This window comes from Oncorhynchus mykiss, chromosome 1 (genome assembly GCF_057628025.1).
Source record: "Oncorhynchus mykiss isolate SJ-2025 chromosome 1, ASM5762802v1, whole genome shotgun sequence".
In the NCBI taxonomy this organism is placed as follows: domain Eukaryota; kingdom Metazoa; phylum Chordata; class Actinopteri; order Salmoniformes; family Salmonidae; genus Oncorhynchus; species Oncorhynchus mykiss.
The window spans coordinates 16,708,744-16,724,137 of NC_143022.1; the positions used below are offsets into that span (position 1 = coordinate 16,708,744).

The 15,394-nt window shown below is 41.8% G+C and overlaps 1 protein-coding gene across 1 annotated transcript; it reads right to left on the minus strand.

Moving 5' to 3' along the window:
• Positions 1–2,679: 2,679 nt before the first annotated feature.
• On the minus strand, positions 2,680–15,287 carry vcam1b (vascular cell adhesion molecule 1b). The gene is made up of 10 exons (XM_021560886.3): positions 14,972–15,287; positions 14,371–14,646; positions 12,689–12,979; positions 12,042–12,302; positions 11,560–11,835; positions 10,219–10,488; positions 7,480–7,791; positions 6,843–7,118; positions 4,435–4,695; positions 2,680–4,052 (listed from the first exon to the last, which is right to left on the minus strand). Exons 1-10 carry the CDS (start codon positions 15,006–15,008, stop codon positions 3,892–3,894), a joined length of 2,421 nt encoding a protein of 806 aa, XP_021416561.2. The 5' UTR covers positions 15,009–15,287; the 3' UTR covers positions 2,680–3,891.
• Between the last annotated feature and the right edge of the window lie 107 nt (positions 15,288–15,394).

Genomic DNA, 15,394 nt, shown 5'->3' on the forward strand with positions numbered 1-15,394 from the left:
AAGCGAGTAGCAGCAGCTTAAAAAAGGGGGTCGATGCAAATCGTCTGGGTAGCCATTTGATTAACTGTTCAGCAGTCTTATGGCTTGGGGTTAGAAGCTGTGAAGGAGCCTTTTGGACCTAAACTTGGTGCTCCGGTACTTGCTTTGTGGTAGCTTCGGTAGCAAAGAGATCAGTCTATGACTTGAGTCTTTGACAAAAATAAGGGCCTTCCTCTGACACCACCTGGCATAGAGGTCCTGGATGGCAGGAAGCTTGGCCCCAGTGATGCACTGGGCTGTACGCACTACCCTGTGTAGTGCCTTGCGGTCGGATGCCGAGCAGTTGCCATACCAGTCAGGATGCTCTCAATAGTGCAGCTGTAGAACTTGTTGAGGGTCTGAGGACCCATGCCAAATCTTTTCAGTCTCCCGAGGTTTTGTTGCGCCCTCTTCACGACTGTCTTGGTGTGTTTGGACCATGATATTTTATTGGTGATGTGGGGTCTCACACTGCCAGGTCTCTGACCTCCTCCCTATAGGTGGTCTCATCGTTGTTGGTGATCAGGCCTACCACCCTTGTGTCGTTGGCAAACTTAATGATGGTGTTGGAGTCATGCTTGGCCACGTAGTCATGGGTGAACAGGGAGAACAGGAGGGGACTAAGCACACAACCCTGAGGGGCTCCCATGTTGAGTCCCAAGGTCCTTAGCTTAGTGATGAGCTTTGAGAGCACTATGGTGAACGCTGAGCTGTACTCAATGAACAGCATTCTCATGAAGGTGCTATTTTTGTTCAAGTGGGAAAGGACAGTGTGGAGTTCAATAGAGATTGCTTCAACTGTGGATCTGTTGGGACGGTATGCAAATTGGAGTGAGTCTTGGGTTTTTGGGATAATGGTATTGATGTGAGCCATGACCAGCCTTTCAAAGCACTTCATGGCTACGGACATGAATGCTACGGGTTGGTAGTCATTTAGGTAGGTTACCTTATTGTACTTGGGCACAGGGACTATTGTGGTCTGCTTAAAACATGTTGGTATTACAGACTCGGACAGGGAGAGGTTAAAGATATCAGTGAAGACACTTGCCAGTTGGTCAGCACATGCTCGCAGTACACGTCCTGGTAATCCGTCTGGCCCTGCCTGAAACACCCTGGAAAAACACTCCAAATAGTGTCTAGCGGTGAGGTTTCCCGTTAACCCTTTAAATGGGATGGTTATTTGAAGAACCATACAAAAATTAAAAGCTCCAAAGAACCATTATTGTTTCTACAATATTATGGAACCAATAATGGTTATTTTGATGTTTTTGGGGTGTTGTTTTGGGTGTTGAGACTGATTTGCATATTTCCCATGGTTAAAATTATCTATATATTGACAAGATATTGGACTGACCACTTTAACAATGCGATTAAATGTCTGCAAAGGCGGAAGACAGGCGGTAGCAGGCAGGAACATTCTAGCCAACAATAGGGCAGACACACGTGAACAACAGGCACAACTCTGATATAAAATTGTTTTTCTGAAATTTGCCGTGATGCCATGTGCGTCCAAATATATCCTAAACAATCCTAAACACTTATGTTCTAAACAACCTTAACATTACGACACTTCTATTTGATCAAATAAGCCCCTCTTAGCAAATTAGGAATTCAATTTTATGTTGACCAAATTCGACACTCTCATTGACCTTCAGGCAAAATATCCCCATGTCACGCAGACAAATTTTTGCCCTCTCGGTTCGCTTCTTCCTCTCTGATACCACCCATTACTGTGTTTGGGGTCTTATGTATCAAGTGTCTCAGAGTAGGAATCTTGATCTAGCGTCTAAATAATCTGATTCAATATGATCTAAAAGGGAAAACTGATGCTAGCACTTTGATGACGCTTTTTGACTACGGCATAAGAGCAACGCAAGATGTACATTTTCCAAAAATAACTAATCTTCTATTGTCATCAACGTATGATTCATGACAGGATTCAGCCCTCTGTGAATATCAACATCCCAATATAATATATATGAATATAACATCCCAATCAACCAGTCATGTGGCTTTCACCCAAGTGAGATCCTAAGTGAATATGCTATCATTGCATTATTTAAGACGATACAATACATATTTCACAAGGCCTTATTTTGAGGGCCTAGTTTACCCTAATACAGTAGCCTGAAACTCACGGTTTGCAGGCCACATCAGGCCAGCAAGTCGCATTATACTGGCTTGCAAAGTGATGTGTAATTCCGATTGGAACCAAGCCAGAGTGGGGACAGCTAACATTTAAATTTTTTAAGAGTTAAGAAGACTAAGATAAGAGATTACGTAAAGGATCTAAACTCTGCATCGTTGGGAAAGAGCTTGTAAGATCCTGAGTGGCGCAGCGGTCTAAGGCACTGCATCTCAGTGCTAGTGGTGTCACTACAGATCCTGGTTTGAATCCCTGCTGTGTCACAACTGGCCATATTTGGGAGTTCCATAAGGCGGCGCACAACCCAGCGTTGTCCAGTTCAGGGGTCGGGGTAGGCGGTCATTGTAAATAAGAATTTGTTCTTAACTAACTTGCCTAGTTAAATAAAGGTCAAATAAAAATAAATAAAGCATTCAGTACAAAGCCCCTGATACTTGTTGAAACGTTCCCTGGCTTTCCCCCCTGCAACAGGAAACCCCAAACCCAAAGCTCCTATTTCAATGAACAGCTTTTAGTTACGGAAATAAATATTTAATAATGAACATCTCTACAAACGTACATTTAAAACACAATTCACAAAAAATAGGGCACAACATATTCACAACATACAAAGGAGTATGAACAGTCATAAACATAACAAATACATTCTATATAGGCTTTGATTTAAAAACAACAGCTTCTTTAATCACGTACCAAACCGGCTATAATATCCCACAGCAATAAAGAAAATGGTGTGGGACAAAAATACTCCATGCACATTGCACACATGCAAACACTTCTAGTAAGTGTCCACATTAAAGCTGGAATCCTTAATGGTGAAATTGCCACATCCGTTTGCGATATTACAACAACCAAATAAGTTAATGCAAACAACAAACACTGTTTTTTTTACCGCCGTGGACATGATTGCACCCGCGAAAGAACACCAGCATATGTACTGCATTTTTTTGTTACTACGACACTCCCCAGCTCTTCTTCGTCAACAAAACAAAAACAATAACAACGGCTGTGGGGGCGGACAGTGGCACTGTTTCCCCTATGTACAAAAAAAGCTATGAGGCAAATACAGTTTGGCTTGCTTCTCTATATTACATTACCACAATACCGACTTCACCTATTGTTGGGAAACCACCTTCCCATACTGATATAACAAAGTTAATTGAAACTGTACATTTCAAATGCATTGTAATTAACTCATTAAACATTTCAACTTTTTATCACAGCCAATTACAAATGGTATAATTTTGTTTAAAAACATGTAACATATTGCATTCATCCAATAGTTGTGACACTTAGACATCAATGGGTTCAATGAAAGCTGCCAAGAAGTGAAAAAAGGAGCAAATGATAGTTAGTTGCAGACAGTTAGATTATTAAACATTTGACTGACTTCTAGCTTAGGTTTAATAAAAATGAAAAACATCCAGAAGACCACATCTCCTTAAAGGTACTTCTCTTTTCCTCTTCCAGTAACATCCAAAGGTCATACGGCCTTGTCCTCTGCCCTTCAACGGAGACCTGACAGAGGACGAACCTCTCGTCTGTTCCCTCTCCACTCCAGGTAGGTCTGTCCCTTGGTATGCCTCTGCACACAGTGTAAAAGTCATTTTGCCGGAGGAACCACAAAACACTCACCGATGTGATACTCATACAGTACATGGTCATTTTGGTAGCACAAGTGGGGGCCACAATCTGGCTCTGGACCGCAGGTTTTAGACTCCTCTAGTCTATGCAGACCCGGGCTTACACTTTGCCAGCTCATAGAAGCCCTTCCTCCTGGCTCTCCTCAGGTAGTCCAGGATTAGGCCCGTGGTGGTCACCATGATACCCACACAGACAGCAGGAATGACTACGTGGTTCCAGTCTGGTGAAGTACTGGAGTGCTTCTCTGGAGGCCAAGGGAAGAGGGGAAGAACAGGGAGACAGTGAGGACGAGACAGATTGGCTAACATTTTTGATTTTATGTTTCAACAGCATTCGAGTCCTCTCAAATGACACCAGTGTTTGTTATTGGTGGATGGAATGTCCTTGGATTTTGCAAGCTTCACTGTTCTCAAACTACTGTACACTGTTGTCAGGTCTATCTCCGAGTTCACTGTTCCCAATTTCTCAGTTCAACATGGGGTTCAAAGTGGTTTCAAGTAACTGGTTTTATTGTGAATTATATTTCATATAATAATTATATTTGTGGTGAAGGGAAATAAAGAGCTCTCTTCCTGTTTCTTCTAGCATGCCAAGCTAAAGAGCGAACACTGAACCACATCACTCACCTATGACGTTGATGCTGAAGATCTCGGTCTCATAACCCAGGTCATTGGTGACATTCACCTGGTATAGGCCTGTATCATTGGGCGTAAGGTTAACCAGCAGGAAGTTCCCATCCGGGGAGTAGAGCTCTGTGCCATTATCCAGTTTCCTTAAAACCACAGCAGGTGGGGGGAAACTGACAGAGTGACAGCAGATGGTGACATTTTGGCCTTCCTGCACCTCAGCAGATGGATATATCAGGACTGTTGTGTTCCTAGGAGGTGCTGGACACAAGGAAAATAGAACACACATCAATGCTGAGGGAAGACACTTGAGACTGCCTTGAGACAACAAAGGAATTTTTAAAAATGAATATAGTACAGTTATAGTCTGAAATACTGTACGACATTTAGTCTATTGGCAGTTTACAATGCAACACAATATTTATATAAAAGTATGTTGACACCCCACTGTCATAGGATGCCACATTTCCAACAAGCCAGTTCGTCAAATTTCTGCCCTGCTAGAGCTGTCCCGGTCATCTGGTAAGTGCTGTTATTGTGAAGTGGAAATGTCTAGGGGCAACAAAGGCTCAGCCACAAAGTGGTAGGCCACATAAGCTCACAGAACAGGACCGCAGAGTGCTGCGATAAAAATTGTCTGTCCTCGGTTGCAACACTCACTACCAAGTTCTAAACTGCCTCTGGATGCCATGTCTGCACAAGAACTGTTCGTCAGGAGCTTCATTAAATAGGTTTCCATGGCCGAGCAGCTACACACAAGCCTAAAATCACCATGCACAATGCCAAGCATCGGCTGGAGTGGTGTAAATCTTGCCGCCGTTGGACTCTGGAGCAGTGGAAACGTGTTCTCTGGCGTGATGAATCACCATCTGGCAGTGCGACGGACAAATTTGGTTTTGGCGGATACAAGGAGAACGCTACCTGCCCCAATACATAGTGCTAACTATAAAGTTTGGTGGAGGAGGAATAATGGTCTGCGGCTGCTTTTCATGGTTCGGGCTAGGCCCCTTAGTTCCAGTTAAGGGAAATCTTAACGCAACAGCATACAATTATATTCAAAACGATTCTGTGCCTCCAACTTTGTGGCAACGGATTGGGGAAGGCGCTTTCCTGTTTCAGCATGACAATGTCCCCGTTCACAAAGGCGAGGCGAGAACAATACAGAAAGGGTTTGTCAAGATCAGTGTGGAAGAACTTGACTGGCCCGCACAGAGCCCTGACCTCAACCCCATCGAACACCTTTGGGATGAATTGTAACGCCGACTGCAAGCCAGGCCTAATCCCCCAACATCACTGCCCGACCTCACTAATGCTCTTGTGGCTGAATGGAAGCAAGTCCCCAGAGCTATGTTCCAACATCTAGTGGAAAGCCTTCCCTGAAGAGTGAAGGCTGTTATTGCAGCAAAAGGGGGACCAACTCCATATTGATGCCCATGATTTTAGAAATGAGATTTTCGTACAATTACTGTCTGTTACATTGTTGATTACTGAGCAAAATGTGTGAAACTACTGACAACAGTGTGTGAAATATCAATGAGGCATGTTCTATAGAACCCATTATCTAGAATGACTTTATGTCATTTCATGTTGTTGAGTTCCTGTGCAGTGTTAAGTGTGGTATAAGTGTGATATTCTATTTTGGTACAGTGTGACAACAGCTCAGCCAATGACGAACTTATAGAGCATGTTCTTAGATACTGACAGCTCCCCAGAGGTGGAAAAAGTACTCAATTGTCATACATGAGTAAAAGTAAAGATACCTTAAAAGAAAATGACTCAAGTAAAAGTCACCCAGTAAAATACTACTTGAGTAAAAGTTTAAAAGTATCTGGTTTTAAATATACTTAAGTATCAAAAGTAAAGGTATAAATAATTTCAAATTTCTTATATTAAGAAAAACAAAATGTTCTGTCTTATTTTTTGTTAACGGATAGCCAGGCACACATTCCAACACTCAGACATAATTTACAAACAAAGCATTTGTGTTTAGTGAGTCCACCAGATCAGAGGCAGTAGGGATGACCAGGGATATTCTCTTGATAAGTGTGTGAATTGGACAATCAAAATGTAAAAAGTACATTATTTTCTTTAGGAATGTAGAGAAGTAAAAGTTGGCAAAAATATAAGTAGTAAAGTACAGATACCAAAAAAAGTGCTTAAATACTTTACACCACTGCAGCTGCCACGTGATGATAGAACGGCCACTCCAACAAATGAGAGCAAATAACAGACCATAAACAAGAAGCAAAAACAAGAGATCTGTGGGTGTAGAGAACAGTAACTTCATTGAAGAAGCAAAAAAAAGCTAATCAGGGTTAGGGAAAGTTTACTGTTGTTGCCAGTATGAATCTGTGGGAGCGGAATAAAGACTTGATGTGGTGTGTTCTTGCCAGAAGCCTGGCACCCACCTTTGACTGTAATGTATGTGCTAGCTCGCTGGCTGCCGTGCTCATTGAAGGCCTCGCACCGGTAGAGAGCAGAGTCTGCTAACAGGGCAGAGGAGAGGGTGAAGGAGGTGGAGGAGCCATTGCTGGACTGGAGTTCCATATCCTGGTCCTCAGAGAGTCTCCTCAGCACCATACGTCCCACCGGAACTCCGTCTGACAGGCAGGACACCGCCACGCTCTCCCCTTCCTTCACCTCATTGGCTGGGCTCACTGTGATGGTGGTTTCCCTGGGGGCATCTGCACAGCAAACATCAGACTCAGTTTAGGTTTATAAACACAGACATAGGTTATAAACCCTCACTACACAACTGCCATTCACACCTCAAGGACTGAAGTTCGGCATAAAGGATTCCCTAAGTTGCAGGCACCAAGGGGGTGGACAACCCACCATAAACACATGTGATTCAAGCAATTAATTGTTCATGGTCCTCCATTCAGAACACAATGTGTGGAATCCGGTGTGTTATAATGATGGGGCGGAACAAAATCCTGTACCACCTTGTGGCTCTCTAGGACCATCCCAATCCTTATCTACCCCACGGCCATAAAAAAAGTTTATGTTTTTTTTCAGATTTCAATGATCTGTAAAACCACTTACAGTGGAGCTCCAGTACAGTCACTGCCTGCCTCTCTCTCCCACTCTGAGGGACTTCATCCATCTGAAGACTGACTCTGCAGGTGATCTGTCTGCCCTGGTCCTCCGGTCCAATCGAGAAAGAAAGCATTGACGTCACATTCTGGAGTTCACTGGAATACTGTCCCATCTCGGAGGCTAGCTCGATTTCCCCATCAAGCCACTGGATCTGCAGGAGACTGGCTGGGTAGACGTTGGCTACCGAACAAAAAAAGATGCCAACACCGTGTTCCAGAAAGGGGCCAGTGTTCTCGATGATAGGGTCCGAGGGGAAAGCTGGGGGAGGAGAGAGAAATGGGTAGTATATTAAATATTAATATGTGACTAAAAGAAGCTGAGACCAGATAGAGATGTGAGCGAGTTAGTCAGGCATGTTGAATAGTAGACTCTTCACTTCAAAGGTTCAAAGATGGGGTGTTTCAAATCCTAATGTTGGGACCTGACAAATTCCCATAAGATACCGTTTTTTTAAATGACTTCCAGTAAGGGAGGCATTAATACACACAACTTGTGAAACATCCCTCTGGATATAATCGTGGGTCAAAGACCTGGAATACAGCAACCCTTACCCCCTTCAACACAATGACATTCACATCTAGGAAATATGAAATGTCTTCACTTCAGTGACCCTGTGAGTGTATTTATTATTCTTCACTTCTTGGGATCCCTCTCCCACATTGAACCAGACTACTGATCCCAGTGCAATCCGACAAAAGCAAACTGGACCTCTGCCCATGTTATGTGGGAGAGCAGCATGAGGGATCATTCAAGCTTTAAGTCCTACGTTTGGTTTCATAAGAGGAGGAGTATTCTTCTAACCTCCTGCAAAGCGTCACTGTACTCTTTCCAAGTCAGTGAAGTGAACCTAAACATTACCCAAAACTGAGCAAAACAGTTACTGTATCAACATAAACCTGTAGAATTTAATGAGGCCATGGTACCACTGAACAAGTGTAAGGCAAAAAAACATCCAACCCCAACTAACTTTGTTTTCAACTGGACATTTCCAAATAACCTTGAATTCATTGTATCAATCTGGCATTGAACTTTTATAAAAAGATGGCTGATGCAAAGCACGTTTCAAAGCAAATACATTGACCTAAACCAAGCCATCTTCCTGATGATGTACAGTGGCAAGAAAAAGTATGTGAACCTTTTGGAATGACCTGGATTTCTGCATAAATTGGTCATCAAATTTGATCTGATCTTCATCTAAGTCAAGACAATGGACAAACATAGTGTGCTTAAACTAATAACACACAAATTATTGTATTTTTCTTGTTTATAATGAATACATCATTTAAACATTCACAGTGTAGGTTGGAAAAAGTTAGTGAACCTCTAGCCTAATGACTTCTTCAAAAGCTAATTGGGGGTCAGGAGTCAGCTAACCTGGAGTCCAATCAATGAGACGAGATTGGAAATGTTGGTTAGAGCTGCCTTGCCCTATAAAAACCACTCACAAAATTTGAGTTTGCTATTCACAAGAAGCATTGCCTGATGTGAACCATGCCTCGAACAAAAGAGATCTCAGAAGACCTAAGATTTAAGAATTGTTGACATGAATAAAGCTTGAAAGGGTTACCAAAGTATCTCTAAAAGCCTTGATATTCATGAGTCCACGGTAAGACAAATTGTCTATAAATGGAGAAAGTTCAACACTGTTGCTACTCTCCCTAGGAGTTGCCATCCTGCAAAGGTGACTGCAAGAGCACAGCGCAGAGTGCTCAATGAGGTTAAGAAGAGTCCTAGAGTGTCAGGTAAAGACTTATAGAGACCTCTAGAACATGTTAGCATCTCTGTTGATGAGTAAGATATGTAAAACACTAAACAAGAATGGTGTTCATGGAACTGGAAGAAGCCACTGCTGTTCGTCTGAAATTTGCAAAAGTGCACCTGGATGTTCCACAGCGCTACTGTCAAAATATTCTATGGACAGATGAAACTACAATTGAGTTGTTTGGAAGGAACACACAACACTATGTGTGGATAAAAAAAAAGGCACAGAACACCAACATCAAAACCTCATCCCAACTGTAAAGTATGGTGGAGCTGCTTTGCTGCCTTAGGGCCTGGACAGCTTGTTATCATCGACGGAAAAATGATTTCCCAAGTTTATCAAGACATTTTGCAAGAGAATGTTAGGCTATCTGTCTGCCAATTGAAGCTCAACAGAAGTTGGGTGATGCAACAGGACAATGACCCAAAACACAGAATGGCTTCAACATAAGAAAATACGCCTTCTGGAGTGGCCCAGTGAGAGTCCTGACCTCAACCCGATTGAGATGCTGTGGCAAGACCTCAAGAGAGCAGTTCACACCAGACATCCCAAGAATATTGCTGAACTGAAACAGTTTTGTAAAGCGGAATGGTCCAAAATTTCTCCAGACCGTTATGCAGGTCTGATCCGCAACTACAGAAAACGTTTGGTTGAGGTTATTGCTGCCAAAGGAGGGTCAACCAGTGATTAAATCCCTGGGTTCACATACTTTCCCCACCCTGCACTGTGAATGTTTACACGGTGTGTTCAATAAAGACATGAAAACATTTAATTGTTTGTGTTATTAGTTTAAGCAGTCTGTGTTTGTCTATTGTTGCGACCTAGATGAAGATCAGATCAAATTTTATGACCAATTTATGCAGAAATCCAGGTATTTCCAAAGGGTGCACATACCTTTTCTTGCCACTGTATCGTATACTCACAGAAGACCTTGACCTCAGCGTGCTTGGCCTTGATGACAGAGCCACACTTGGCCTCACAGGTGTAGGCTTGCTCGTTGATCAGCCCAAGTGGGCCCAGGTAGAGCTGGGAGAGGGAGTCCTGGGTGTGTGCACGGCTATGGACGGGCATGTCCAGCATGCTCCTCCAGTAGAAGGTTGGCTGGGGACAGCCCCAAGCCCGGCAGGAGAGCACCAGGTTGGATCCCATCTCAGCCGTCACCCCCACATCCATCGCCACCTCCAGGGGATACTCTGAGAGAATAAAACCACAGGAGAGAGGATAGATGGCTTTGCAGTTTCTATGCTCAGTTCAATTGAATAGAGAGAAATTCAGTTCAATTTGATTCTGTTCCATTTTGGAAAAATTCTGTTCAGTTAATTGAATTAAATTAAAACTACTATCCTGCAAGAAAATCTCTTAGAAAAATCAAATATCTCTACATCTTAATCTACAACAGAAAAAACAAGGCAAACATTACAGTGTATTAAGAAGAGTAAACACACATCACAAAGTAAAGTTTCATCACAAAAATAATCTGATGGGTAACACAATGAACATTTTGCCAGAGCCCTTCACTCCACATGATCATCACCAATGAAAAATGTACTTTATTTAGCAGATTCTCTTATCCAGAGCAACTTACAGAAGCAATTATGGTTACGTGCCTTGCTCAAGGGCACATCAGCAGCTCCTGTACTTATCTCATCTTACCTGGAGGTGTGAAGCCTATCCTCAGAGTGAAAATAGCAGCAATCCACATTGGAGAGTCTCTCAAATGTCTGTACGAGTGTGAACAGGTCATTTACTAATTCTGCTATCTGCTATGCCACTGTTCTATGGCTCTTCTACCCAGAGGGGAACCTACTGGCTTGGTGACGCAACACTGTTTGCTCCCCAGAGAATGTGGGTTATCAGTAAGTTTACTAAGACAAATTCCCCTTTGATGATAGAACATGCCTCTTACCTGTACATTACTAAAGTAACATTCTGTTCATTCTTATAGTTCAACTGAAGGACAACCACCCAGACATACTGGTGACCTTTTTGCAGAACAACAGGGCATACTGTATTTAGGTTACATTTTACATTTAAATATATTATACAGCTACTTTGGTAATTATATGTAATACACTGTAACAAGGCAACTATTTGGAAAAATAATTTGGCTAGTTTCCATTATTAGAATCCTGCCCTTGTTTAATGTACAAAGCTGAAATTACATAATTCGACTCTGGTAACTAAAGTAGTTATAGTAACTACTGTGCAAAAGCATAAAGTCAACTTAAAATGTAATATTACCCAAATGTTTAAAAAAATCTCACCTTCAACAGAGAGCAAGGCGCTGACCTTCTGACTGCCGTGTTCATTGAAGGCCTGGCACTGGTAGAGAGCAGAGTCTGCTAGCAGGGCAGAGGAGAGGGTGAAGGAGGTGGAGAATCCGTTGCTGGACTGGAGTTCTACATCCTGGTCCTCAGAGAGTCTCCTCAGCACCATACGTACCACCGGAGCTCCGTCCGACAGGCAGGACACCGTCACGCTCTCCCCTTCCTTCACCTCGTTGGCTGGGCTCACTGTGATGGTGGTGTGGGTTGGGGGAGCTGCCAGAAGGGAAATCATCCAGGATAGAGAACACAAGATAAAACTTTAGCTTGCTAGTTTAGACGTTGTTTTATTGAGATTTCTCCTCCAAACATACTTTTTAGACAAAGCAATAAAGATTACTCCTAGCTATTAAACTATCTAGTGACACCAAACAGTAATGATCCAAAATACAAAACTAAGGGGAAATTCAAAGTCATCCTACCTTGAACAATGACGTTCACGCTGGCTGTGATGTTTCCAATGGTGTTGCTCACCACACACTCATATTGACCAGCATCCACCAGTGTCATCTCTGTAAGGACAAGCTCCTCGCTCTGCCCCACAATAACAGCCTGTCCATCTGGACCAATGGCCTTCCACTGTGTATCTGGTCTGGGGTTCCCTTCAGCATGGCATGACAACGTGAGACTGGAGCCAACTCTCACAGCAGTCGGCTCAGATATTGATATATTCTGTGGCGCATCTGGAGAAAATAAAGAACACATTTTTGATGTGGTTGTTGTAGGTAGGTCTCAATCTAATCCTTATTCATGACTCAAATTCCATTGCATTCCATTGAGACATTGTTAATTGCTAAACTGCGCATGGTAAGTGTATCTTTTGAAAATCAAAAGATGATTTGTTGCCGTTATGAAAGTTAAGTTCCAAATGTTTCCAAACTCTATAGTAGTTCAATTGCACCAGTTGTCCTGGGTGTGTGATTTTCCTTTTGTGAGGGTGGAGACAGAACTCTCAATTTCTAACATATATAAACAGAAATTAATCACACAGCTGACCAAATTCCGCAAGATTTTACACTGGGTTAACAGAGATTACCCGTTGTCTAACATTTATACTTTAGTAACTTACAAAGCACTGTGAGAGATACGGTGGTTTCCTTGGTCTTCTCTTCATCAGGCACACCATCCTGATCGTGAGAGGCTCTGCATGTGATCATTGCCTCTTTGTCCTCTGGGGTGGGCGTGAACCTGTAGGTAGATACAACGGACTCTGCGTCTGTCTGGAGCATGCTGTCTCCTTGCAGCCACTCAAGTCGCAGGTGCTCCACGGGATAAGCATCTATCACCTCACATGTCAGAGTGTTGGACTGGCCCAAGAGAAGATGGTCGTAGCCTGATATGACAGGTGCCTCTGGAAATGCTGTAATATCAAATGTCAATCGTAGGGCAGCTACACATGTTTGAAATTGAAATTCGTAGACCTCCTTTCAACATGTGCAGTGCCTTCAGAAAGTATTCATACTCCTTTATTTATTCTACATTTTGTTGTTACAGCCTGAAATCAAAATTGATTAAATATATTTTTTTTACCACCCATCTACACACAATAACCCATAATGGCAAAGTGAAAACATGTTTTTAGATAGTTTAGCACATCTATTGAAACTAAAATGCATCTCTAATTTACCTAAGTAATACATGTTAGAATCACTGTCGCCAGTGATTATATCAGTTTTGAGTCTTTCTGGGTAAGTGTTTAAGAGCTTTGCAGACCTGAATTGTACAGTTTGTGTACATTATATAAAAAGTATTAAAACTGGTTGTTCATTGCTAGACAGCCATTTTCAATTCTTGCCGTAGACTTTCAAGCTGATTTAAGTAAAAACTGTAACTAGTCCACTTAGGAACATTCAATGACATCTTGGTAAGCAACTCCAGTGTATATTTGGCCTTGTGTTTTATGTTCTTGTCCTACTGAAAGGTGAATTTGTCTCCCAGTGTCTGTTGGAAAGCAGACTGAAACAGGTTTTCCTCTAAGATTTTGCCTGTGCTTAGCTCTATTCCATTTATTTGTATTCATAAAAACTCTGTAGTCCTTGCTGTTGGCATGACAAGCAAACCCATAACATGATGCAGCCACCACCATGCTTGAAAATGCTACTCAGTGATGTGTTGGATTTGCCCCAGACGTAATGCTTTGTATTCAAGAAGTAAAGTACATTTCTTTGCCACATATTTTACAGTTTTACTTTAGTGCCTTATTTCAAACAGGATGCATGTTTTGGAATATTTGTATTGTGTTCAGGCTTCCTTCTTTTCACTCTGTCATTTAGGTTAGTATTGTAGAGTAAATACAATGTAACTCCTCAGTTTTCTCCTATCACAGCTATTAAACTCTGTAACTGTTTTTATGGGGTATTGTGTGTCGATCAGTGACACAAAACCCACATTTAATTAATTTTAAATTCAGGCTGTAACAAAACAAAATGTGGAAAAGTCAAGGGGGTGTAAATACTTTCTGAAGTCACTGTAGAACTGATTCAATTGGACTGATTAAATTCCCTAATGAATTAAGTTACATACGGCTGACTTTATAATACGTTGTTTGATTATTAAAGTATTAATAAACAATTTATTGATCCATTCATAATTCATTTATAAGCATTTATAAGTATGATACGCATTACAATTCAATAGCATTCATAATATTTATAATAATCATTGACAAACTTATAAGCATTCATGTGCATTTTATACTGGCTAATTACAATGGTTTATGATGGCTTACTGAATCAAGTTTAATGGACTTACAGTACACTTTGACAACCACACGCTGTTGTTTGGTCAATGCTCCGCAACTGACTTTGCAGAGAAGTATGTCATCATGTACTGTCATCACAGGGTCAAAGGCCGCCACGGATTCCGATCCTGAGGTGTGTATTTTAGCAAACATGGGCTTATCCCCCAGCAAAGCCCAGGACATAGTAACCTTTTCGTTACAATCCTTCACCGAACATCGCAGCTCCTGCCTATCACCAACTCTGAAAAATGCACTCTTTGGTTTTAGCTCCACATGAAATGCAAAGGCTGAAATGTAAAATAAGAATGAATTAGAATTCCCATTCATAATCAATAACACATAACGGTAGCTATAAAGTAGTCTAAGGAACGTTGAGGTCATGACAGTCAATAAGGTTATTAGTAAATTATAATATTTAGCCTACTATGGCTGCATATGTACATATCGTCAAGTACAATACTGACATTTTCTGATTAGTTCACATCACAAGCCTACCCATAATCATATTAAAATGCATGAAACACTGTAGGTTTCCTACAGTATATAGATTGAAGACAAGTCACACTGATTGTAAAGTATAAATCTGTTGGAATGATAGAAATATAAGCTTACCTGTTACTGGTAGTATCACTATCCATAACAGAGACATTGAGCTAGACTGTAAATTTCCTTAGTCCTCCTTTGTTATGCTGTGGGTGTTGTGTCTGGTCTGCCCAGTGTCCAGATCCAGAGCCTGTGGATTTATCACTTGTAATAGGGGGGATACAAACAGGGGGGAAATATATATTTAAAACACCCCCTTAAAATACCAAGGATGAATTCCCCCACTCTTTGAGTGGCCTCTAGTCTCGGTCTCTGTCTCTCTCTCTCTCGCTCTTCTTTCTCTCTCTCTCTTTGTCTGGTTTGGTTGTGAATGACAACCCCCTCTGCTGGTTTAAATGGAACACAAGATGGTTTCCTTTAAAAAGTGATTAAATTATCTTTTAGCACAGGAGCTAGATATTTGGGATCCCTCTGAAAATCACAGACATGATA

Coding starts and splice junctions, on each gene's coding strand:
- vcam1b (XM_021560886.3), bottom strand. CDS start 15,008: ATGTCTCTGTTATGGATAGTGATACTACCAGTAACAG. Junction 11,836..12,041: donor CGTGAACGTCATTGTTCAAG/GTAGGATGACTT, acceptor CCCTTCTGGCAG/CTCCCCCAACCCACACCACC. Junction 7,792..10,218: donor CGCTGAGGTCAAGGTCTTCT/GTGAGTATACGA, acceptor CTCCTCCCCCAG/CTTTCCCCTCGGACCCTATC.